Source organism: Clarias gariepinus, chromosome 3, assembly GCF_024256425.1.
Source record: "Clarias gariepinus isolate MV-2021 ecotype Netherlands chromosome 3, CGAR_prim_01v2, whole genome shotgun sequence".
NCBI lineage: Eukaryota > Metazoa > Chordata > Actinopteri > Siluriformes > Clariidae > Clarias > Clarias gariepinus.
Genome location: NC_071102.1, coordinates 21,194,463 through 21,217,842, shown reverse-complemented (window position 1 = coordinate 21,217,842; position 23,380 = coordinate 21,194,463). Strand labels below are relative to the sequence as shown.

General features: G+C 36.5%; 4 protein-coding genes across 4 annotated transcripts; 2 read left to right on the top strand and 2 right to left on the bottom strand.

Moving 5' to 3' along the window:
* The first annotated feature begins 3,731 nt into the window (after nt 1–3,731).
* On the top strand, nt 3,732–5,021 carry cldn35 (claudin 35). Its single transcript, XM_053492499.1, has one exon. The coding sequence runs from the start codon at nt 4,123–4,125 to the stop codon at nt 4,807–4,809; it is 687 nt and encodes a 228-aa protein (XP_053348474.1). The 5' UTR covers nt 3,732–4,122; the 3' UTR covers nt 4,810–5,021.
* A 152-nt stretch (nt 5,022–5,173) lies between these two features.
* Nucleotides 5,174–8,901, bottom strand: c19h1orf109 (c19h1orf109 homolog (H. sapiens)). The gene is made up of 4 exons (XM_053492869.1): nt 8,489–8,901; nt 7,667–7,846; nt 6,761–6,879; nt 5,174–5,831 (listed from the first exon to the last, which is right to left on the bottom strand). Exons 1-4 carry the CDS (start codon nt 8,740–8,742, stop codon nt 5,791–5,793), a joined length of 594 nt encoding a protein of 197 aa, XP_053348844.1. The 5' UTR covers nt 8,743–8,901; the 3' UTR covers nt 5,174–5,790.
* A 252-nt stretch (nt 8,902–9,153) lies between these two features.
* cdca8 (cell division cycle associated 8) lies at nt 9,154–15,094 on the top strand. The gene is made up of 11 exons (XM_053492719.1): nt 9,154–9,370; nt 9,706–9,806; nt 10,989–11,117; nt 11,231–11,268; nt 11,987–12,062; nt 12,148–12,212; nt 12,319–12,398; nt 13,493–13,588; nt 14,017–14,146; nt 14,267–14,353; nt 14,442–15,094. Exons 2-11 carry the CDS (start codon nt 9,713–9,715, stop codon nt 14,475–14,477), a joined length of 831 nt encoding a protein of 276 aa, XP_053348694.1. The 5' UTR covers nt 9,154–9,370; nt 9,706–9,712; the 3' UTR covers nt 14,478–15,094.
* Nucleotides 15,095–16,185: 1,091 nt separating this feature from the next.
* On the bottom strand, nt 16,186–21,967 carry LOC128519422 (uncharacterized). The gene is made up of 10 exons (XM_053493147.1): nt 21,871–21,967; nt 21,661–21,738; nt 19,325–19,357; nt 19,060–19,146; nt 17,835–17,932; nt 17,551–17,741; nt 17,304–17,408; nt 16,679–16,747; nt 16,479–16,538; nt 16,186–16,408 (listed from the first exon to the last, which is right to left on the bottom strand). Exons 1-10 carry the CDS (start codon nt 21,943–21,945, stop codon nt 16,284–16,286), a joined length of 921 nt encoding a protein of 306 aa, XP_053349122.1. The 5' UTR covers nt 21,946–21,967; the 3' UTR covers nt 16,186–16,283.
* Between the last annotated feature and the right edge of the window lie 1,413 nt (nt 21,968–23,380).

Here is a 23,380-nt window from a genome sequence, read left to right as displayed (position 1 = left end):
GTGCGTGTAGCTTTTGTGCTGTATTTTAATGTTTTAAACTGTGTGACCCGTCTAGTAGCAATAGAGGGCGCTCTTGTTGACCTACTGGGGCTTCCTCTGGCCTCTCCTGTTGGGATGCTGCATCACTTGGTGTATTGCTATTTGACATAAAAAAAAAGAAGAAAATCCCCTCTTTCCTTTTTTTTTTTTAAGCCTGCAGGGAGTATTCGTGTTATTGTGCAAAGTAATAAATTGGTATTTTACGCCTATCACATCTTTCCTCATTTTTATTGCTGTTTTGTATAAACTTTCTGGAACGATGAACTTATAACCCATTAGATTTTAAATGCTTGCCTATTTTTTTTGTCTAAAAATAGCTGGGCAGATGCCTTAGCAAACAGTCTAATCCAAATACAGTAATAGTTTCAATAGCTTGAATAAATCAAATATTCTGGGAATAAAGATGCAATATATGGCCTAAGGCTTGTGGACCCCTGGGGTTCCCCATAAGAAATAATAGAAACTTAAATTTGCACTTTGCCTTTAAAAAAAATATATATAAAATAAATGCCCTCTTCTCGTCTTACATGGTAACCCCTCCTTCTGTCTTATTCAAGTTAATTAAAAATAAAACAAATTAACCTGCACTTTACCTTTGAAAAGAATCGCGACAAAGCAGTGTTTCCATTAGAGAGAGAAAGAGTGTGAGTGCGAAGAGGCATAGTGTCCAATGGCACACACATGAGAGAGAGAGAGAAAATGGATCTTTAACCTCTCTACTGAGACTTGCTTTTGGTTTACGCTCACGCGTTATAATAAACAGTACACCCACGCTGTACACATATGCATACAAACACAAAATAAAAGATTTTGTAAACAGTACACGCGTGCACGGATGTTGATTTATACCAGATATATAAGAGACGAGCACTAAGACCCAGCAGGGGAGACTATTACCCACAACTCTGCAGCACAAGAGAGAAAAAACTTTGGCTCAGTTGTGGTCACATGACGGTCAACGTCAAAACAAGAAGCGCATGCGTGATGCATGATACTTGGTGCTCGTAAACCAAGTTATTATAAATCTTTGCTCGTCTTGCAGAACACTTACAAACCAGGTTACTCACAATCCAAGGTTCCACTATATATATATAAAACATAGCAATAAATGTTGTTTTTCTGTTCCTGAAGTATGTATAAATTTCTTAAGTTGACTCTGTGTGTGTGTGTGTATATGTATGTAATATATATATATATATATATATATATATATATATATATATATATATATATATTAGTATAAGTATATATTTTACATTTCCAATAGAAACGACTGCTGAGTTTACACATACAGCACCAGGATTAATCGCGCCTGACTGTTAGCCTTGTCTGGAGCAGACTGACTGCCCAGAATAAATCTCCATGGTAATTTACATCAAGCTGCTTTTTTGAAAACAAGTTATACATAAGAAGTTTAGTTAAATGGGACATCTTGGCTAAATCCGCTATCTAGGTTTTGTGTAATAGCCCTCTCAACCTAATGATAATATAACGGTATTTATTAGTCATAGAGTTTTTCCATATACTGTCATTATAAAATATGATTGATACTGTAAATGCTTCTGTACATCATTGTGGCCAGGAATTTAACTTAAGATCAATAGTAATCTTAAAATTATACAATACTATATGAAGTGAAATCTCTCAGTCTGAGCTACGTATGTGAGGGCTGAACCTGTAGGATTATGATTTAAACCACCCTCATGATCATAATCGGCCAAAACACAAGAGTGTCTCACCTTGGTAAAAAAAGGAATTTTCAGATTCTAATCATTTAATGATCTTTATTGTCATTCAGATGAAACTTGGTAAATTTAGATTTCACATAAAAAGACATGAACCTGAAAAAGTGTATTATACAGTACTAAAAAGCTAAATGGTTAAGATATTGCAACATGAATTTGACATGGTTACGGACACTACAGTTTTTATTTAAGCAGCAATTTTTTTTACAGGTCATATGCTTCTAGACACTTAAACCAATTTTAGTATCAATACACATAAAGAAATATAAATAATCTGCATTTTAAATGATTATTGTTAGAAGAGAGACAGTATAACGCTGGAAAATGGCCATTTTATGGCACATAAAAGATGTAAAATCATCTCTCCAAAACAATTAAAATTAACAACTTGACATTTTTAGGAAAGCGAGATCGGTCACTTCCATGTTACATAAACTTTAGAATGAGCTTCTTTGGCGCACACATTTTCTGTATTATACGTATAACATAAAAAAATAAAATCAACACTAATACTACATGTACTGTACATTTTAGCCAAATGCAAATCATTATTAAGATTAACATTTTCAAGAAAAGCTACAGTATTGCAGTGTACAACTAAACTATCTGCTGGACATTTTATTTATTTAACATGTACTCCCATTCATGAATAATGATCTGTGGAATAATTAATGTAAAATTGAAGTGTTTACTGTATTATTAATCATGTAAACATGTATTCCATCACTTGCAACTTGAATTTCTTGACTAATGCAGGTGATTAAAAAGTGTCATAATCCACATTTTACTCTGTGCTCCCCCTGAACATGTGGATTCTTAAAGGAAGTGCATGAAAGCATGTCTCGCTCTGTCCCGGCCATCGTCCCGTCCTCGCCCGTCTTTTGTGTTTTCCCCACCTGCACCTGATCCTCCCCGCTCATTTCCAATTCTGTTCCTTTTGTTGTCATGGCCACTGTTGCCAAGGAGAGGGGGTCTGCATGAATAAAGGAAACTTGACCCAGGGATCTTGTATCCTCGATATTTAATTCATTAACCGAGACACTGATATTTACATGTAGAAAACTGAGAGCGTACAAGTGAGATGGGGGAAAAAAAAGCCAAGTATTTTAGTCCAAATAGTCAGGCACAAGGAAAAGGGAAAGAAGGAAAAAAAGAAGACAAAGATATGTATTCATGTAATAATGCATTCTGTGACAATTTAGTTTGTTCATTAAAATTTTCTATAATAATTGGGTTTCCTCCTCATCATCTTTCCTCTCTCTCACAAAAAAAAAAACATTCTCCAACAACGATTTAAAAGCAATTCTGCCAATTCTTTACTTACAAAATAATTTTTGCATTTTGGAATTTAAACAAAGTTTTTTTAACTGTTTTTAAAGCCCCTAAATTGCTTTTGTGTTAATTGAATCATTTACAGATCACGTGCTCTCCCTCCCTCTCCTGTTTCACCGCCTCTCGTTTGCCCTCCACACGTTTCCTTTGCCACAGCAGGGTGGCATTGGCCAGTGCTTTCTGGTTTCCTGACATGGCAGCAGTTGGCATCCTGAACTCCTTTTAAGGATCTGTTCAGTAGACGATCACATCTCTGACTGAGCGACATTTACTGTAGAACGGCTTTTATTATTTTTGTGGTTGTTTAGAATTGTAGCGTCTAGTCTTTGTCTGTCCTCAAGTGGCCTGCGTCTCATCGTCCCGCTCCTAAACTCAAGAGGATCCCATTCATCAGCCTGGGACACTGGAAAGACAACACTTTCTCCATAACTGCTTCAGTTCTAGTTGTGAGACTGCTTTTTGGGGAGATCAGCTCGTCACTTGGATATACTCCATCTTCACACGTACAGTAGTCCCAAACCTGAAGATATTGTTTAGGCAAATAACTGGATATAAATAACTTTTTACATTTCTGCGCAAGAGGTATCTAAATCCTCACTCGTTATAGTGATGAAAACCTTTGTTCCTCAGGCACATTGTTGAACGAATCCTCCACGGCCGACTCGTCGTGACAAACAATAGCACCGGTCTGTTTCTTAATAATTCATTGCATCTAAGAAATTTGGCGTGGTAAAGACCTGAAAGAGAACACCAGCAAAGGCTTTGACCGAGAGCATATGAAAAGTTGCTTTGTGGACAGAAGTGTGAAAAAGGTCTAAGGATATCTTCAAGAAAGGAGCGTCCTGTAAGAGGATCTGAAAGGCGGACAGGGCGTGTAACCTGACGAGCACTTGGTGGAGAGGGGAGCAAAGAGGAATCGGACAAGTAGCCCTAGCTGGAAGTGCAGCAGGAGGAAAAAGTGCCGCCCCGGTTGTGGCCCGACGGGTGGTACAGAGACGGTAGCATCATGGTGAATACAGGGATGCAGCTCATCAGCTTCACCTGCGCCGTCACTGGATGGGTGATGGCTATCGCCGTGACCGCGCTGCCCCAGTGGAAGGTCACGGCCTTCATCGGGCCCAACATCCTCACTTCGGAGATCGTCTGGCAGGGCATCTGGATGAACTGCATCTACCAGACCACAGGGCACATGCAATGCAAGACTTATGACTCGTTGTTGGCGCTGCCGCCGGACATCCAGGCAGCGCGCGCGCTTATGTGCATAGCCATCTTCCTGGGCTGGCTGTCCTGCACGGTGTCCTGTTGCGGAATGAAGTGCACCACTTGCGCCGGCGACGATCGCCATGCCAAGGCTGGCATAGCGCTCTCCGGCGGGGTGCTCTTCATCCTAACGGGCCTGTGTGTACTCATCCCCGTGTCCTGGACAGCCAACACAGTGGTGCAGGACTTCTACAACCCCAACGTTCCCGTCCAGAAGAAACGCGAGCTGGGCCAGGCCATCTACCTTGGCTGGGCGGCCGCCGTCATTCTCATCATCAGCGGCATCGTCCTGAGCACTACCTGCTCCTACATCGAGAAGGGACACTACAGACGTGGCTACATGGGCCGCAGCTTTGCTAATTCCAATCCGTCCCCACTGGACACCCCAAAACCCATCACCACCAAGAGCATGCCCTTTAAGGAGTACGTCTAAGGTGGAAAGGATCAAAAAGACTTGACTGGTCATTGTAGAAACGTACGAGCGAGTCTGTTGTGTAAAAATATAACACGTAGTGGAAGCTCTAAGTTTTGGAGAAACTGCTGAATAATTCTTCTGTAGTGTTTATTCTCATTTTGAAGGTAGCTTTAATATTTGTACCGTTTTTCCTTGTACTTCTCCCTCCTACGTTTTCATGCAGGTGTACGCTGATAACCGCACTACAGTATTTCTGAGTCATTCATTTAGTTATTTATTTATTTGTTTGTTGAAATCTCTTGACTGAATTTTTTTTGATGTTTCCCAAAGGTGATACCTATATTTTTGACTCTTTTTTGAATTTTTAAAATGATTCTGGTGTTTTTGTGAAATGTGTGCTTACAAAAAATAAAAGTGCAAATGGTTTGAAACCACATCAAAAGTTTCTCATTCCTGAACATGAATCTGTTACACGATGTAAAAAACACAAACAAAAAAAAGAAGACATTTTAAAGTAAATCATCCAAACTAGGGTGTAACCATGCCATCTCTATTCATCTTTCTATTCATTCTTTAATGACAGCAAAAGGTGTTAATAAGCACACATACATGATGAGATGAAAAATATCTTTTACAAGTCTGCAGAATGAAACCAAAGAATTTGTTCAAATTGTTTATTAAAATCAGTGCAAATGAAGAATTTCACTGAAAAACTGGTAAATTGGTAATTCCACAAAAATAATAATAAAAAAACTGAACTAATTAAAGAAACCGTGATGTTCCTGTAGAGACGATTCTTCACTAGACGAAACTATGATCTAATTTGTTTAATCTCACGGAAGCAGGTTCATGCAGCGGCTGTAACATGAGACGACGAGATTGAAGTCACACATCACGACTCGGGTTACGGAGTTTCCGTCGGGTGATTCGAGCTGCAGTCGTTCCAATCAGGACATTACTTACGCAAGATGAGGACGAATCCACAGATCAAGGCGTTATTTAATCAGATTCCATAAAGAAGGACACTTGAAGGAGCATGTCTAAATCAACAAGGACAAAAAATAGCAAAATTAAAAATTCATGAACAGTGTAATACAATATTCCATTATTATTGTAAGACAGATACTCCAAATATTTAGAATTGGTATGATATTATTTATGAAAGCTTTGTATTGGAAAAAAATGACTTTCTCCATAGGACTACAGGAAAATAAGTTTGAAGAAATTTGGGAGCAACAGAAATGATATACAGTACCCCCGAAACATAAAAGTAATGGTTTAGTTTTTTCTCAACCAGATTTATAGCAGTTTACTTTATGAATAAATGCACCATAATTAGTTCTTTTGTGTTATTTTTTAATTATTATTATTTGTTAGTTTATTTGACAGGGACATTTTACATCAATTAAAATATCTCTAATTGTACCAGAATTTGCCAAACAGCTATTTTTTTATCTGAAGTCACTGGACAGTAAAATGTCACCCAATAAACAATAACAACACATTACAATCATCAACTCATAAAACTACATAATATACTGTATACAGTACATTTCTACATGCACACAATAAAAAAATAAGATAATAATAATATATCTAGTCAGGCAAAAAAGTTTATACACACTTCAAAAAAATAGTATAATGTGTATTATATTAATATAATATTAATACCACATTATCATAACTATTTTTTTTGCTAATTCTGTATACTGTATATATATATATATATATATATATATATATATATATATATAAAAAGAGAGATAAGAAAAGAGAGGGAAAAAAGGGTCTCACTGTATCTATATATTGACAATTGTATAATTAACATACTGTATGTGATCCACAATTAAATTTTAATTACATGAACTTCCATAAAATCCATTGTGTAAATTACAGTTTAAACTGGACAAAGAGCTTTAACTCCAACTCAGGAAAGAGGAAAGTAAATCCTGCTTTATTGGTGAATTACCCGAAATTTTTTGCTCTCCTCCAGGTGAATCTAAAGCTGACCATCTCGTTGGTGCCGTCGCTATAACTGTAAGATCATCCGGCGTCATCATCTGTAACAGGTTCTTCCTCTGGATGTATCTGAGCACGAAGCTAAGGACCGCAACACAGACCTCGGGACTAATACAATCATCAAACCACAGCTCTCAGGTGGCTGTAATTTCTACATAGTTACCTTCTCTGTAGGATCTGCCATGCTTACACCAATCCTTAACATAGAGAAATAAAGATTCCTCTAAATTTTGTCTAAATTTTAAATATGGATGTAATTTATTTAATGTATGGTGAATTGGTAATCATCCAGAAATTATAAATCTGCAGGTGGTTTAGAGAAACCTTGGTGGATCCTGGGTTAACTGAATCTGAAGCCTGTTAAAGAACCACCAGTGTGAAGCAGTGCTACTACATCCTGGATGTACCCACTAGAGCTCCTGAACACAGTGTCACACACTCATTCATACCTACATGCAGATCACTCTGGCCAATTCATTTACCAGCGGTGGACCCAAGCGCACGATCAAACCTGGGAGTTTGCATTTTATTCCGGTACCTGTTAATCCAATATCTCAAGACAGATTTATATTATGGACATAATCCATCTATTTAAATATACATTCATCTTTAGTAACTGCTTTATCCTTGACGGGGTTGCAGTGGATGTAGACTATTGTGATTTGCATGAAAGAAGTGATTGGAGGTTGTTTTTGTGGTCTAAGGGTGTACCTGGTGCAGAAGAGCAGTAACAGAAGTGTTTGGATACCTGCAAACACAATGTGGAGCGATACTGTAAGGAAAGTAGAGTCAGGTAGGATATGTGGATAGAGATGAAGCAATTATGAGAATTTAAGAACCGTCAGATCTGGGATACTGTATCCGATAGTAGCGCTCTGCGTCCTGTAGCCACTCGAGCATGTCAGAGATAGAAGGTGCGTCCGCACATCTGGCCACACACGTCCTGATGGGAAGGAAGTCTGAGTTTTGTTCATACATCTGGAAAACGGCAGCCACTTGCTTACAGACTGAATCTCGCACCGATCTCAAAGCATCCCTGTAAAAACAGCAAAACATGGGTTCAATCACAGTTTATTCATTCATTTATTCATCTATCGTACTCCTTATCCTATACAGGGGGACCAAGACTATCCCAGGAGACTTTGGGCACGAGGCAGGGTACTGCATGTCTTTTGTGTTAGCGCTGTCACCTCGCACCTCCAGGGTCCGGGTTCGATTCCCACCTCGGGTCTGTGTGCCTAAAGTTTCCGTATACTCTTCGTGCTTGGCTCCGTTTTCCTCCCACGGTCCAAAGACATGCAGATTACAATAACTGGCATTCCAAAATTGCCTGTATTGTGTGAATGTGTGTGTCCAGCAATGGATTGGCCCCCCCTCCCCAAGTCTCCTAGGATAGGCTCCAGGCCCCCCGTGACCTTGCATACAAGATAAAGTGATATAGACGACAAGTAAGTGAGTGAGTCCCTGCATGTCTTTGGACTGTGGGAGGAAACTGGAGTACCCGGAGGAAACCCACCAAACACAGGGAGAACATGCAAACTCCATGCACAAAGACCCTGAGGCGGGAATCGAACCTGGACCCTAAAGGCGCGAGGCCACAGTGCCAAACCCTACGCCTAATGAGAGTACAAAAAATGTATATATAAAAATGTATTTAAAGAAAAGAAAACCAACTCACACTTTCTCATTTAACTGCCCCAGGACTGAGTCTACAGCATTTAGGAGTTTGTGCAGAAGGCGCTCCTGTAAGTTTGGAAAGGTGCTCAGGGGAGTGTTTGCTATATCCACGCTCTTTAGCGCCCTCAGCTGTTCTGCCAGGTTCCCCAAGGAGCTCACTAAAGGTCTACAATCATCCAACATTCCATTCCATACAGCCTGATTCTCCTTTAAACTCTGGAAACATTTTCTGAGCTCCTGGTGCAGCTGCAACATTCTGATTATACCTTCTGATTAAACAGCTGTCATTCTCATCATCGTTCCTATATCACTTTTATCCATATAAATCATCTACATTAAATGTCATTATTCCACTCTATATGTGCTGTGCATGACTTCAGCACGCTTCTGCTCATGCTGTGCTTCCTAGTTACGTCATAAAGTCCACCACCAATCCAAACCGGGCGTCTATGGGGTCTCGCAGTAAACTGTGCTCTGATTAGTCCGTCTGTCTGAATCAGATTCAAATGCGTTCGATTCATAAAATGGCGCACTTGACTCTGATTCATGAGTCAGTTTCGAGGGTTAATCCTACACAATTTTAACGGAAATTTAAAACAGCGTTGAGAGTTTTTAAAAGGATTTTACACATATAGATATAAGCTTAACATATAGATTATTTTTTTCTTCTTCAGTTTAGTTGACCTGATTCAAAGAGTCGAATATTTTCAGACAAACCGGAAATCGCTGACTAAGTGAGTGACGCAGCACAAAAGATGATCGCTGATTGGTTGAAATGCTTTGGCGAATGGATTTGAAAAGCTTTTCGCCAACCGCCAGACTGCCGGGCTGGAACTGCCTCGAGAAGCAAGAGCAAATTGAATAAAAAGTTACCATTTAACAGGTAATATGAAGTAAACATTAATTATTTAGGAGAGATTTGTTTCTATCATTATGGTCTGCGTTATGGTTCGATTTGTTTTTGAAAGTGTAACGTTATTTTCCTGCATCTTGAGCACAACAGAGCTAATTTTGCTAATCTGAGAGATAATGGAATTTAATTTTTAAAGCTGAATTCTACAGTAATGTGAATTATTGCTGTTTTATGTGATATTTACGTATAAACCAGGTGTTTAAATATTTAAGACAACTGTATCTGTCATTATAATAATTATCTAGCTAGCAACCTTGTTAGCCAGCTAGTAAACATCTCCAACAACACTGTCTTTTCTCATCCAGAATAAAAATGGCTCCTAGAAAAAGAACCACAAATACTAAAAACAAAAAGAATCCCAAGATGCCCAAACTGGAAGCTTTTCTGCTTGACTTTGATGATGAAGGTAAGTAACAGGTAATTTCTATCCAGATCTCTGTCTACACACACACACACACACACACACACAGTCATTAGGTACAAATGCAATGCAGAGATATCTATAAATCATTACATTGTCTTCTTTTATTTAAAAGCATGTTTTTATTCCCGTGCGCACATGAATACAGAGTGAGGAAACTGGCCATCAGTCATTACTTTAAAATCACTGACAAGTGAAGTGAAAAACATTGATTGTGTCAGTATTAGTGATTGGAATCACCAGTCACCTCCCGATACAATTTCATCACGATACCTTGGTGCTGATTCGATTAAAAATTTGCGTATTTTCAAAAATTTTAAATAAAATCCCGATTTGATATTACATCTGATATTAGATTTTGTTGCAAATTTTAAACTTGTAGAAAAGTTTTAATGAGTAATTAAATGTTGCCTATTCCTTATAACATTAGTTTTCTCACTTAAAAACTAAGTGCAGCATTTAAACAGTACAAACTAACTTCAAATACAAGCATTTAAATTAAACAAAAAGCTAAATTATAAATTTTATTTTTATGAAGAAACGGTGGTGTTTTGTTTTCTCAAATGTTCTAACATGTGCAATTTTTAACTAATAAGCCCCACAGTATTTTAAGACTTATATAACGTGTGTAATAAATGAATTGAGCTGGTTTGAGACTAATTTGCTTACAATTTGAAGAAAAAGGCAGATCAGAGACTTTATATACCTTATATTTTTAATGATGTAATGCGCCATAAAAATGCATTTCTGTTGCGCCACTTGAAAGCTTCTGCGCTTGGTACAGAATTGTTTATATATGAGGCTGATCAGCCGATCAACCGGTTAATCCTTATCATAAAGTAAAATACTATAGAACTTCAGTGTGTCAGTGTGCCGATAAGTGAAGCCACACCAAAGAACCGGCATTCATAACTGAGTTGGCTAAAATGAAAATCAGTCGATCTACTGTACATGTTTCTAAACACGTCAACTCTAAATTTAATTAGAAGATTAATCTTGAATACTATTAAAGATGACATGATAATTCTAAACAAATAAATAAACGTATGTTAATTTGGGTGCATATACACTAAGTGTGACTGATTTGTGAGACTATTTAGTACCCAATACCATGTCCGATTCAGTTTGTTTTTCTTTTTTGTATCTTTTCCTGCTTTTACTATTCAGTAAATACAATCGTTAAGAGACTGAATGAAAAGACCAACAACCTTCTTAAGGATGCAGACAACCTGTACAACATGACTCTGATCAAGCTTCCCATGGCCGTGAGACAGATGAACTGGGTTCAGTATTGCGGTATGAGCCCTGCTATTCATTTAACCGCCTGCTTGCTTCTTCTGTTCACTGAATGTTGTACATTTATGTGCTTCAGTGGCAATTGAAACGTCTTCCCTCTGACTGATTATTAGGTTCTGAAAAGCCAGAAACACCAGTGGATGAATCTAAGGTAAGTCTGCTGTGTCCGCTGTTCCTAAAATTCAATCCTTGTATGGGGATGGGGGTTGTAGGTTTGTACCAACCTGTTTTTTATGTATTTATGTTATATTTAATAAGAATTTAGAAATGGTCAAATTATATATAAGGTTTAGCTAGCCTTAAATGGATTTAGATTGTCTATTAGGAAGCTCATTTTTACCACTAAAATGTTCTCGTTAAGTGTTTTATATTAATTATGATGAGGGACGTTCAAGTCAAACTGGGACTTTTGGATTGTGCAGAACACAGTCCTGAGACTAACAACTGTGTCGGTCACACACCCAATTACATCTCTTGAGCGTGTCAGTAACAAGTTATCTGCCGATTTTCATGGATTAGTCATTCCACTCACTGAATTTTTACGGGAACTACTGCAGTGAGCTCCAAACCACCTCGTCTGGGATCATCATTCACAGGCGTATGGATTGCTTTAAGATGTTTGCACCATTCAGATGTTTTGCTGCGGCTCAGAGTCTTATCATTGTACTGCGTTTGAAGTTTTCTGTTAATGTCAATAGGTTTTACATCATTTATAAAAATTTCTCTCATTTTGACTTGAACATCCTTCATATTTATTAAATAAATGCATGGGTCTTTTGGGAATAAGTGGCTAAAATGGTTCGGGAACCATAAACAACTTCTAATTGTGTCTCATCTGTATCTCATCAAAAAAAAATTGTCACATTCAGAAAAAGGAGGAAGCTGCTCAGGTGGAGCTCACCATTGCTCAGGACCACACAATTCCCCCTAAATCAGCCAAAAAAAGTGAATTTCATTATTTTTTTCCTTTTACATTTGCTGCTTTTACTATTTCTTTGCTGATTATTAATTACATTGTTCATATTTATAGAGTCAAAATCTAGTGTAAAGTCTGATGACGAAGAGAATTTGGTGCCGAAGTCTACAACCAAAAAGGTGAGTGTGGGAACAGTAAGGTCAACTGTAGACATCGATGATCCTGTCCGTCTTGCAGCGGTGTATAGGTTTCTATAAATATCTTACATTCTGCTATTTGCAACAGGGAAAACCAAAAAAAGCACCATCAACTAGCAAGAAGGCCAGAGCTCTCTCTGTGAGCAAGCAGAATGGCACCATCAGAAAGTAAGTCATGTTTGTTTGTTGGTCACTTTAATAAGATCACCTATAGCCCTGTACACTTAATGTGATTTAACCAGTTGGCCAATCACGTCACAGCAACAGAATGCAAAACATCTTTATGATTTTAAAATGTTAATTTTTAGCAAAACCAATATTACCAAACATGTGAACTGCTTATTTGGACTAAAAGTGCAAACTAACATGTTTTCTTGTTATTTTAGAAAAATAATAATTAATACAACATAAAAACCTTCGTCTACAATGCTTTCAGCGATGTAACGAGCCACAGCATCAGTAATATCTTCTATCCATCGAGGCCCCTGCTCTTGGTTCTGTTCGAGGTGCTAGAATAAATTAGTCGTGTTGCTTCCTTTAGTTGCCACAAAACATCAGACAAATCAAAGTAAAATTGTTAAATTCAATTTTCATTTTTCAACATCGACCTAAACTCCATAATTTTGAATGAATCAATAACGGCGATTAATCGCGCAGCTCTAACACAGGATGGCATGAAAACACAAGAAACATTCAGGGAGCAGTAGTGATGGACGTCAGAGGAGAAAATCCAGATTGGTTCAGAATGAAGAACCTTTATTTATTAATCCCCACCCCCACCCATCAGAATGATGTCAGCACGAGGCCATTTCAGGTTTCACTCCCGTAAGCATGGACAGAAATCTGAGGCTACAAAGTAGAGTACAGTAAGTCCCCTACAAAGGAATATACGAGTTCTGTTCTGAGAGTGAGTTCGGGAGAATTTGTCTTTTTGCTAGGATACTAATACAATCGTCTATACACAGTATATTACAGTACAGTTCTCTTTAGTATTGTGCTGATGGTTTTAACGATTCATGTTAAAAGAACAAGGAACGTCTGGCATCTTTTTACCTCGCCGTGTTTTCTCAATTATTTTGTCTCCATCACTCGGCCCTCCTTAGCAGGACCAGCTTCAAGTTGTTGTGCGGACTGGAAATTCCGCTGTGGCGACTCCTTGCCAGGAGCAGCCGAAAGACCAACAGCAGCAACCTAATAAAGCAGTTAGTGTGCTTGTAGTAATAGTAATAATTTACAAAACATATTTTTGGGTTTATTTTAAGATCCACTAGGAAGCCCCTGGTCACCCCAGCCAGAAGTTTCTTGGACTCCTCCATCATCGGCCCAACTCCACTCCTCACCCCACGGTTCGACTCCAGGTAATTTCACCCACGAGGCACTCTGTGTCTTAGGACGCAAACTGCTTTTTGCTTAAGGTCGAATCCGATCCATTGTGAATCAAGGCATCGGCCTTTGTTTCCATACAAAAAATGTGTTGCATGAAGCTTCTGCATTACGTGCATATGCTTTCCTTTTTTAAAATAATGTTTGAGAGTCACTTTAACCAAATATCTGTACTCTTTTGTTGTATTTAATTTTTTTTTATTACTTTTTATATATTTTTTTATACTACTGTTATTTTCTTATGACTTAATTTTAATCTTTGGCAATACGAATCTAAATATTTGTCATGCCAATAAAGCACCTTTGAATCTTAAATCAGTGTAAAATAAAATACAAAATTATTATTAGCCATCAATCCACCATAGTTTTTAATGATCGTGTGTGTGTGACACGCTCTCTCCAGGTTGCCCAAGACCCCAGCAGTAAGAGTTCCCCGTCACAGAGAGAAGGTGTACAGCATTTCTGTGAACGGCTCGCCCATCGCCGGAGGCTCTGAGGACATCGTCATCAACGTCCCTCTGGGCAACGGAGAGGTTAGCGCTTTTACAATTATGGTCAAACAGGGAGGCAAATATAGACGGCTCTGTGACGTGACTGTGTGTATCATGATAACTGAGCCAAAAAGTGACGTCAGGCTGCGTTTTTGTTTTTAGTGCATTCAGCTGCTGGCCAGTGAAATGGACTCTGTCGATCTGAGTCGGCTGGATGAGAGAGCCATGCGCAGTATCCGACAGCTGCAGGTACATTTTCATCATCATGTGAAGTTTTAATATTACATACTTAACAATACAGATGTCATAAAAGTAAATGCTTATTATTTTTGCACAGAACCGACTCTCCACTCTGTGCGGAACCTCAGCGTGAAGAGAACGATCTTTTTCTCTTGTTTTTTTTTTTTTTTTTTTTTAGAGCTGTGTGTACATCACAATGTTATTTCAGTCTTGTCTATTTCCTTTTTTTATCTCTTGTTCCTGTTGTATATATTATGGGCATTTTCTCACTCTACGACTTCAGGGTGTCCCAAAAGTCTCAACATAAAAAGAAATGTAACTTTGATTTACAGAACATCTTCTACATGATTATTTCTTTGTAAACACACAAAGCTGTCTTTCATACCCATGTAACTCCTTGCTTATGCTCTTTTACCGTGTTTATGGAGACTTTTAGGACACCATTTTGTAAATATTTTTTAATAGTGGCATTGTTTAGCCTGTTTAAAAATCAAAATGTCATTTCCATGATATTTATCTGTAACTCTCTGTGATGCTTTTCTTATAGAGCAGAAGTACTGGATGCATCTCTCAAAGCTTAGGACGAGCATTTATAGTTTTTAAGTGATTTTAGGCCAGCCTTATAATAATTTAATATGTAGGGCATTTAATTCAACCTTGTCTCTTGGTAGGTAGAACATCCAGCTACATGTAACAGTGTGTAATGTATGTATAAAAAGAATTCCAGCATATAAACAGCATCAAATATCAGATTTTGTTGTTTGTGAGATTTTCCTCGCTTTATAAATGGCATTTTCCTCGCTTTATAAAGTTAAAATTACAAGTTAAAATACTCTCTCCTCGACGATGAATGTTGCATGTAAACCTTTGAGAGAGCTGATTGTGATAGTTCTGATTTGGTCAGCAGTAGATTTGTCATTTCTAAACCAGCAGTTTGTGGTTTTATTATTACTGCAATTTATTACAGCCTAAAAGATAAAATGTGTAAATGTATAAAAATAACTCATGAGTACAAAGTAAAACTAATTAATTCTCCATTTAAAAAAAACAAAACAAAACACACCCATCATATCAGAACGAGGCATTTTACCTCAGAAGTATTGAAATTCTTTAACAGCCATTCTTACAAAGATGCTTAATTTGTTTTTTTTTACCTTAACCATAATGTGTGAGCATGATACACATATACAAGGTGACACAAAAAACAGGAACTATTTTACAATCCAATAAAACTAGAAGTGATGAAAAAAAATACATTTTATTCATACTAATTGAAACCTAAAACTTGCCATTTATGAAACATTGATGGAATTTATCTTTTTTTAAAAATTTTATTACATCCTTTAGATGGCATCCTCCTGTATGAATACATTCTTGAAATCTGCTGTTTAGATTCATCATTGACTGCTGCAACATTTCAGCTGGGATACTATGAATTTCATCCCAAATTCATTAGAGTCGTGTACACTTTACTCTTGAGGTAGCCCCACAAGTTGCTCTTCTATTAGCTCGAATCAGTCGGCCCGTTCTCCTCTGACCTCTAGCATCAACAAGGCATACATACATGATATCCCTTATCCCTTTTTAATCTATCTTGGTGGGGTTGAGAAAGAAGAGTATGCGTATACATTTTATTAATTCTTTCATATAAAATAATACAAAACAAAGTTGTCACTTAGGGACCCTGAATTTTCAGAAATGGCCCATGTCCAACCAGTGCATTATAAAGAATATTTTGCATAAAAATTTTTTTTTATATATATATATATATATATATATATATATATATATATATATATATAGAGAGAGAGAGAGAGATAGAGAGAGAGATAGATAGATAATTCAACATGTAATTATTGAGGTGAAGGTGAGAAATAAAAATGAAAGAATCATATTCATATACAAATGTGTACAGGATCAAATCCAATTTGCTGTGCTGCTAAGGTTGACAGATGGCTCCTGGAGCGGTTACTCTGACCCAGTCCCCAGAGTTTCCCTCTAAACATGTCACTATGTTATGGAGCAGACCCGTGATCTCAGGTGTCTCTCTGGCACAGGACGCTTCTGCGGAGCCAATCACATTTAATTATACAGTATTTTACATCGTAATTTATGACACTCTCATTTCACTTACCATTCACCCGCTCCTTCCTCAACGCGTACTTTGGGACGTCATAGATGCTTTCAGTTGTTTCTGGAATGGTAAAGATAATGGTGTGTGAGTGAGGGAGCGATGGCGAGTGATCCGTGAGAATAAGTGAGCAGTGACTGCGTGGATGATGAGAGTGAATAAGTGGACGATATGAGTGAGTGAGAGATGAAGTGGACTCGTACCCCGATCTCTGTCACTGGCGCGCCTGTTTGATGGAGGCGTTTCATAAATACCTTCCTCAGAATGCAGCGCTGCAAATACAGTTAAACAACAAATTAATTAAAATTGAATTAATCATCAGCAGATATCTGTTAAATATCACCTTAACATATCTGAAATTTCCACCTGGGACACGTCTGGGGGTAATATTGTCAGTTTTGAAGCTTTGAGGCTTTGTGTCTCAATCTCAATCTTTTTTTTTCATATTTTGTTTTCCTTTTCTTTGCACTGTCTCAGAGCCACCTCTTAGTTCCAGTAAAGGGAGACATTCTAGATAATTCTATACTTCAAAGTTTGTGGCTACAGTTTGCAGAAGGCCAACGTTATGTGCATCACGGTGAGGCGTCCACAAACCTTTGGCTATGCAGTAAGTGACATCCCTCGTCAGATAAGGCCTCGCCTCAAAGCTAATGCAGGAAGCAAGTAAAGGCGAGGTCACTAAAATGATTACGATTGGTTCTCATTGCCTCATATATTCAGGGCAAAATAAGAGACGCAAATATCAGACGAATCTTATCTGATTAACTTAACTTATTCTTAACAGTAAATGAGTGCAAAAAAAAAAAAAGAAAGAACAAGTGCACCAACGTTTGCAACGCCGGGGGACATCATAATCATTCTCGAGTTCGATCACTTCGGGCTTCTGCTCGACTTCATCCATCGTGCAGTGATCGTCTTCAGGGTGAGGTGTTTCTGTGGTCATAAAGCAGAAGAAATATTTCTATTAAATAAAACAATAAAGTAAAAACAAGCACCTGTGAGTCTCATTAAATCTGTGAGTTACACAATTCCCAACGAATGGACTAGAATGATTTACAGACTTCAGTAAACTCACCAACAGTCTGTATATTTGAGGTTGTGGTTGGTATGACAGGAGCAGGACGTATGTTGTGTGACCACAGAAAGGACTCGGGCTCAGCGGACTGAAGCTTTCCGCTCAGTTTATCACTCGCCTCCGACTGCGAGTTACTGATCACGATGCAGTGGCTCGACTCAGATCTGTACATGGGATCTGCTGCGGTCTCGCTGCATATGTGCAAAAACAAACAAACGCCGTTCACACACATGTATATACACACACAAAGTATGTGTGTGACTGCGGTCTAATGGTTGTGTTACCATGTAGAGTTCAGCTCGGTGGTGTTAAACACATGTTGGTTTATCGCTTGTAAAAGTTGGCCGATCCACAGCTGTCTGAGACCTGCTGATTCTGCAGCCTGGGGGCAAATACTTTAATTAATACTTAGCCTATAATAATTATGCTGTATAATACATAATATACAATAAAAACTTTAACAGTTTAACATTTACACCAACTTATTAACATTTTAACATTAAACAGAACACATTAACATTTACCCAAATGTAAATTTATCATTTGTCAGATGATAGTTTTAACATTTATCCAAGCTTAATTTTAACATTTAAACATTTACCCCAACTTTTTTTTTTTACTATTTTTAACATTTACCTAAACTTATTTTTGACATACTGTATTAACATTTATTAGAACACATTTTAAACATTTTCGCAAACTTATTTGTAACTTTTTTAACATTTAAATGTCATTTTAAAATTTTACAGAACACAATTTTTTACATTTAACCAAACATATATTTTAGCATTTAACTTGTTACTATTTTTAAATACTATTTACTAAAACATTGACCCAAAAATGTTAACAATTTTCAAATTTTACTTTTAACGTCTACCCAAACTTATTTTTATCATTTGAACATTTCCCAAACTTCTTTTAAAGACTTTTACCCAATTTTATTTATCATTTCTAATTTAACATTTACCTAAAATGTTTTAACATGTAATCTCCCAGTTCAGTCAATCTCGTTTAATGCTGATGTGTACTGGATTCCTGATTCTGCTCATAAATAGTTTTCTTAAAAACATAATAAAATTAAAGTTTGCAGACTATCTGAAACATAAAAGATGTGATCAAAATAAAAAGGATAAAAAGTGATCCTTGTTACACCCGCTAACACAATAACAGCCCACAAACAAAATATAAATCTGCAGCTTTTAATGTAATACTCTCACAAACATTTTAATATAGTTTGAAAGTTAAAGCTGTTTAGCTTCCCACAAGGTAAAAGCAGCTGCTACAGTACTGAGTTTGTGGGATTATTGCATTAAACGCTGCAGGTTTGTGTTACGTTTGTGGGTGGTTATGACGTGGTACAGTCCCTGTTCCGTCTAAAGAACAGTAGGCAGTGGCGGTACTTTCCGAATAACTAACAGAAAAATGTGTTTTTATACTCCGTGGTAAATGCCTGTGGATCACATCCTCAATCACAGAACTGAGCAGAAGAAAAGCAGCACGGGAACTCACCAGGACTTTCCTCTTCCCGTTTTTCATCGTAATCTCAAAAACATAGTGCTTTTTCTTAGGCCATGCTACCTCTCGCACAGTCTCAACCTGTTACACACCAAATACAGAATACTCTCAAAGTCGTGGTGATTATTCTAACACGTCAATAATAAATAACAGGTTTATTATTAACAGCTCGGATTAAAAGCCATTAGTGATTCTGTTAGTGTTTGAAAGCCAGTGTGACCACGCAGTGTGACTGGGAGAGGATAAAACCACAGCTTACCGCATTCAGGTAATATTGGCCTTTAAGGTCTGACTGTGGATGAGAAAAAAGAAAGGCAACGCATTTTAATTTATTTTTCTGCATAAATGAACACACACAAGAATGTAGAAAACAAATGCCTAAACAAAAACAAAGAAATGTGCAAGTTATTGTATATATGTGTATATATATGTGTGTGTGTGTATATACACACAGAAACATATACAAATGTATATAAATACAAATATATATACGGAGTGTGAATGATTTTTTTTTCTTTTTCTGATGATCATATCTTGGAGAAGGTTTAGCTTAAAGTTTTCGTATAAATATATATAAACTTATAAATACCGGTTAAAATTTTTAAGTGAATGCTTAGACCTGGTTTGACTTTACCACAACTTTTTAACGTATCACACACACGCACATATAACGGGAGAATTTTTTTTTGTGTGTGATAAGAATAATAATATTTTATACATGATAAGAATATGATAATATATATTAATATTAATTAATATTAATATTATATATACTATATATATACTATATAGTATAGTATATATATATACATACACACACACACATATATATATACATACACACACACACAGTCAAGCCGGAAATTATTCATAAACAATTTTACTTTCATCTGACCATAAAACAAAAGACCTGAGAGAGGTAAGACGACGACTTCTGGTCTTCTGTTTTATGGTCAGATGAAACAAAAATGTAATTGTTTGGCCACAGTGATATAACCTTCTTCAACCCTCAGAACACCATCCCCACTGTCAAACATGGTGGTGTGAACCTAATGTTTTTGGTGGTGTTTTCAGTTGGTTGACCAGGGAACCTAATTACAGTAAACGGCACCATGAAAAAGGAGCAATACAAAAAAAATTCTTAACAAAAACAACAACAACAACAACAGGCAGTCTGCAGAGAAACTTGGCCTTGGGCACCAGTGGACATTCAGCAAGACAACGACCCAAAAGATGCAGGAAAAGTGGTGAGGATATGCTTAGTAGACAAAAACATTAATGTTTTGCAGTGGCCGAGCCAAAGTCCTGACTTAAATCCATTTGAGAATCTGTGCAGGCAGATAAAGATCAGGGTGATAGTAATGAGCCCCTTCAACCTGAAAGGCTCATCACTAAAGATGAAGGGACAAGAATACCAGCGGAGACGTGCAAAACGCTGGTCAGCAATTATAGGAACTATATTTGACTGCTGTAATCGCCAATAAAGGCTTTTCTATTAATTATTGAACAGAGTATGAAAAATTTTAGATATGCCATTTTTTTTTGTTTAAATGTAAATAAAAAAATGTGTAATTTTTTTTCTACAAAAAACATTGAAATTTATTTACTTCAAAAAAATGAAAAAAAAAATTAATTGTATTTCTGTAAATGCAAGTACTGTATTGTTGTCCTTTTTTAAATAAAAATATTTGCAAAAAAAAAAAAAAAAACATTGGTTGTTGGTTTAATAAAAGTTACTTTAAATTTGCCAGGGGTATGAACACACACAATATCGCTCAAAAGTTTGGGCACCCCTTCTAACTCCATGGTCTTATCTGTTTTTTTTTATTTTATTTTTAACACAGTAAAACAACACTGAAGGCATTTATCCAAAATACACTATAATCTCCTTTGAACAGTTATTATTTAGGTGTATCTGCTACTTCTGCTCTGTAAAGCTTCTTGCTGTTTGTTAATGGGTGATTTCTAAGGGTGGTAACTCTAAATGAACTTTAAAGAAAAGAAATAAACACTTAAATAACACGTAAATATATCAGTCTGTGTAATAAATCTATATAACATACGAGTTTCACTTTTTGATTTGAATTACAAAAATAAATAAAGTTTTCTGATATTCTAATTTATTGAGATGATAAAATCATTCCTTTCAATCACTGTAATTTGTTTCCTTGTCACTTTTATGGATTCAAGAAACTGCAGTTTTAAGTTTAATGTCTATTTCACGTAAACATTTTAAATGTCCACTATATATATATGTGTGTATGTGTGTGTGTGTGTGTATATCCGTAGCTGTAACACATGAATTTAATTATTTAATTCAGTCACTATTTACACGATCTGTTCCTCTCACAGCACTACAGTAAAATGAGACTGACTTGAAGATGAACAGAACTGAAACCGAACTCTGCTTTCAAATGTTACTACACAATAGAGCAGTTTTTCAGACACAGAAGCAAAGTCATGGAGAATCCGTCCAATGTCTGTCTATAAGTCCTCTGTGGCGCATCAAGAAAACAAAATAATGTACAGAAAAGCTGACAAATCTATTCGAACATATCAGAGCAGAAATATATGATATTTACATACAGTACTTACAGTACATCCATATTCTTTATTGTAGAAAGTCATGGTTGTGTTGTGGAGTTTGAACCAGTAAGTTACCCACTTCAGCCTCTAAACATATTCAGCAACAAGATGGACACGGTCATTACAGAAGCACCTCGCTTTTCTTTAAATAAATTTACAGAATGCTAAGGATCAAGTCAAGCTCTGGAAGGGTATGATCTAGAAAATATAAACACTTACTATTTTATCTTTTCTTTTCTTCAGGAATCCTTGGCATAGTGGTGCAGATGCTACTGAATCTTCTACAGCTGACATGTTCAACTGATTCACTGCTACTGATTTCTGAGCCCAGTGTGACACTTGAGAGACAATCGTGCATCACTTCCTGTTTCTGGAGATCTACATTTATGGTCTAAAACCCTCATTGTTTTTTTCTATTTTTAACCTAGCAGAGGTTTTTGGTTAATCTACATACATTTTTTTTTTTTAGTTTTTTTCCTGCACATGGGTCAGAATTTACTTTTTACATTTCATACATTAGGGGACTCAAAACCAGTCTAAATTAAAAATTTTCTTTCTGTATGTCAGTCCAGCCAGCTTTTGTCACATCACCACTTAAAACTGGCAGAACAGAATTTAATGAAAATTTGTCAGTCCTTCAGATCTCTGCCTCAAGTTTAACCTGCACCACAAGTGAAATCTAAATGTTAAGTAAAAGTGATGTTATGAACAGTTATGTGTGGGATTTAATAATCTACTTTAAAATAATCTACTAATGCGCTACTGTCTCAATGTAAACAAACACCTGCACCAATAGATATTAATTAGAAAAGATAAAGTGAATATTTTTAATGGGATTAGTTCATATTTTCACTTTGGCTGAAATAACAGCTCTGAAGTGGTATAAGTGAATTTTAACACGTGGTTTTAAGACAAAACTTCATCTTTATCCGATCTACTTTTTCCATTTCTCATCTGTGATTCACTCTCCGATTACCGAACAGGGAGTGTATTTGTCTGACCACCAAAGAAGGACAACTTAGTGTAAACAAGGCATCAGTTACTCAACCTTACAGAATGTGATTTCTTTGTATTAATAAGTTAGACAGAGAGTTCTGCTGTACAGAAAGACACACAGACATGTACGTGGGCTTCAACCTCAAATAATAATAATAATATCATCACTGATTAAATCAGATTATTTTTATCTTGAAACTTTTAACTATTTCTCCAAACTTAGCTGTCGATGCGTACTTATGCTAGTAAGTAATAACACAAAAGTGGTAATTTTACAAACTTCTTATAATTATGTAAATAACTATTACCTTACTCATTATTAACAATAGCTAAAGTCCAGTCATGGGCAACTATGTCCAGTCATGGGCAACATGACTGGACATAGTTACATAACACTTAAATGATAATAAAATAAAAATTATTTGCACATAAAGTAAATTAATTTTTTTTACACCTTAAAGTTTTCTATATTTCTAATTTGTAAAAAAAAAAATATTTTATTATATTTTATTCTTTTCATATTTTAGATTCTTACTAAAACTCTTCCTTTTTCTATTTTTTTTATTTTTAGGTCATCAGCGGTCATATAAGGATTTCACTTCATATACTGTACTGTGTATGTGACAGATGAAATCTGAATTTGAATTAGTTACGTTAAATAATGTTGAACTGGATTAGATTCTCACAACCGCACCTTAAGTCTTCTTGGTGAAAGGTTGAAAAGCGAAACTGA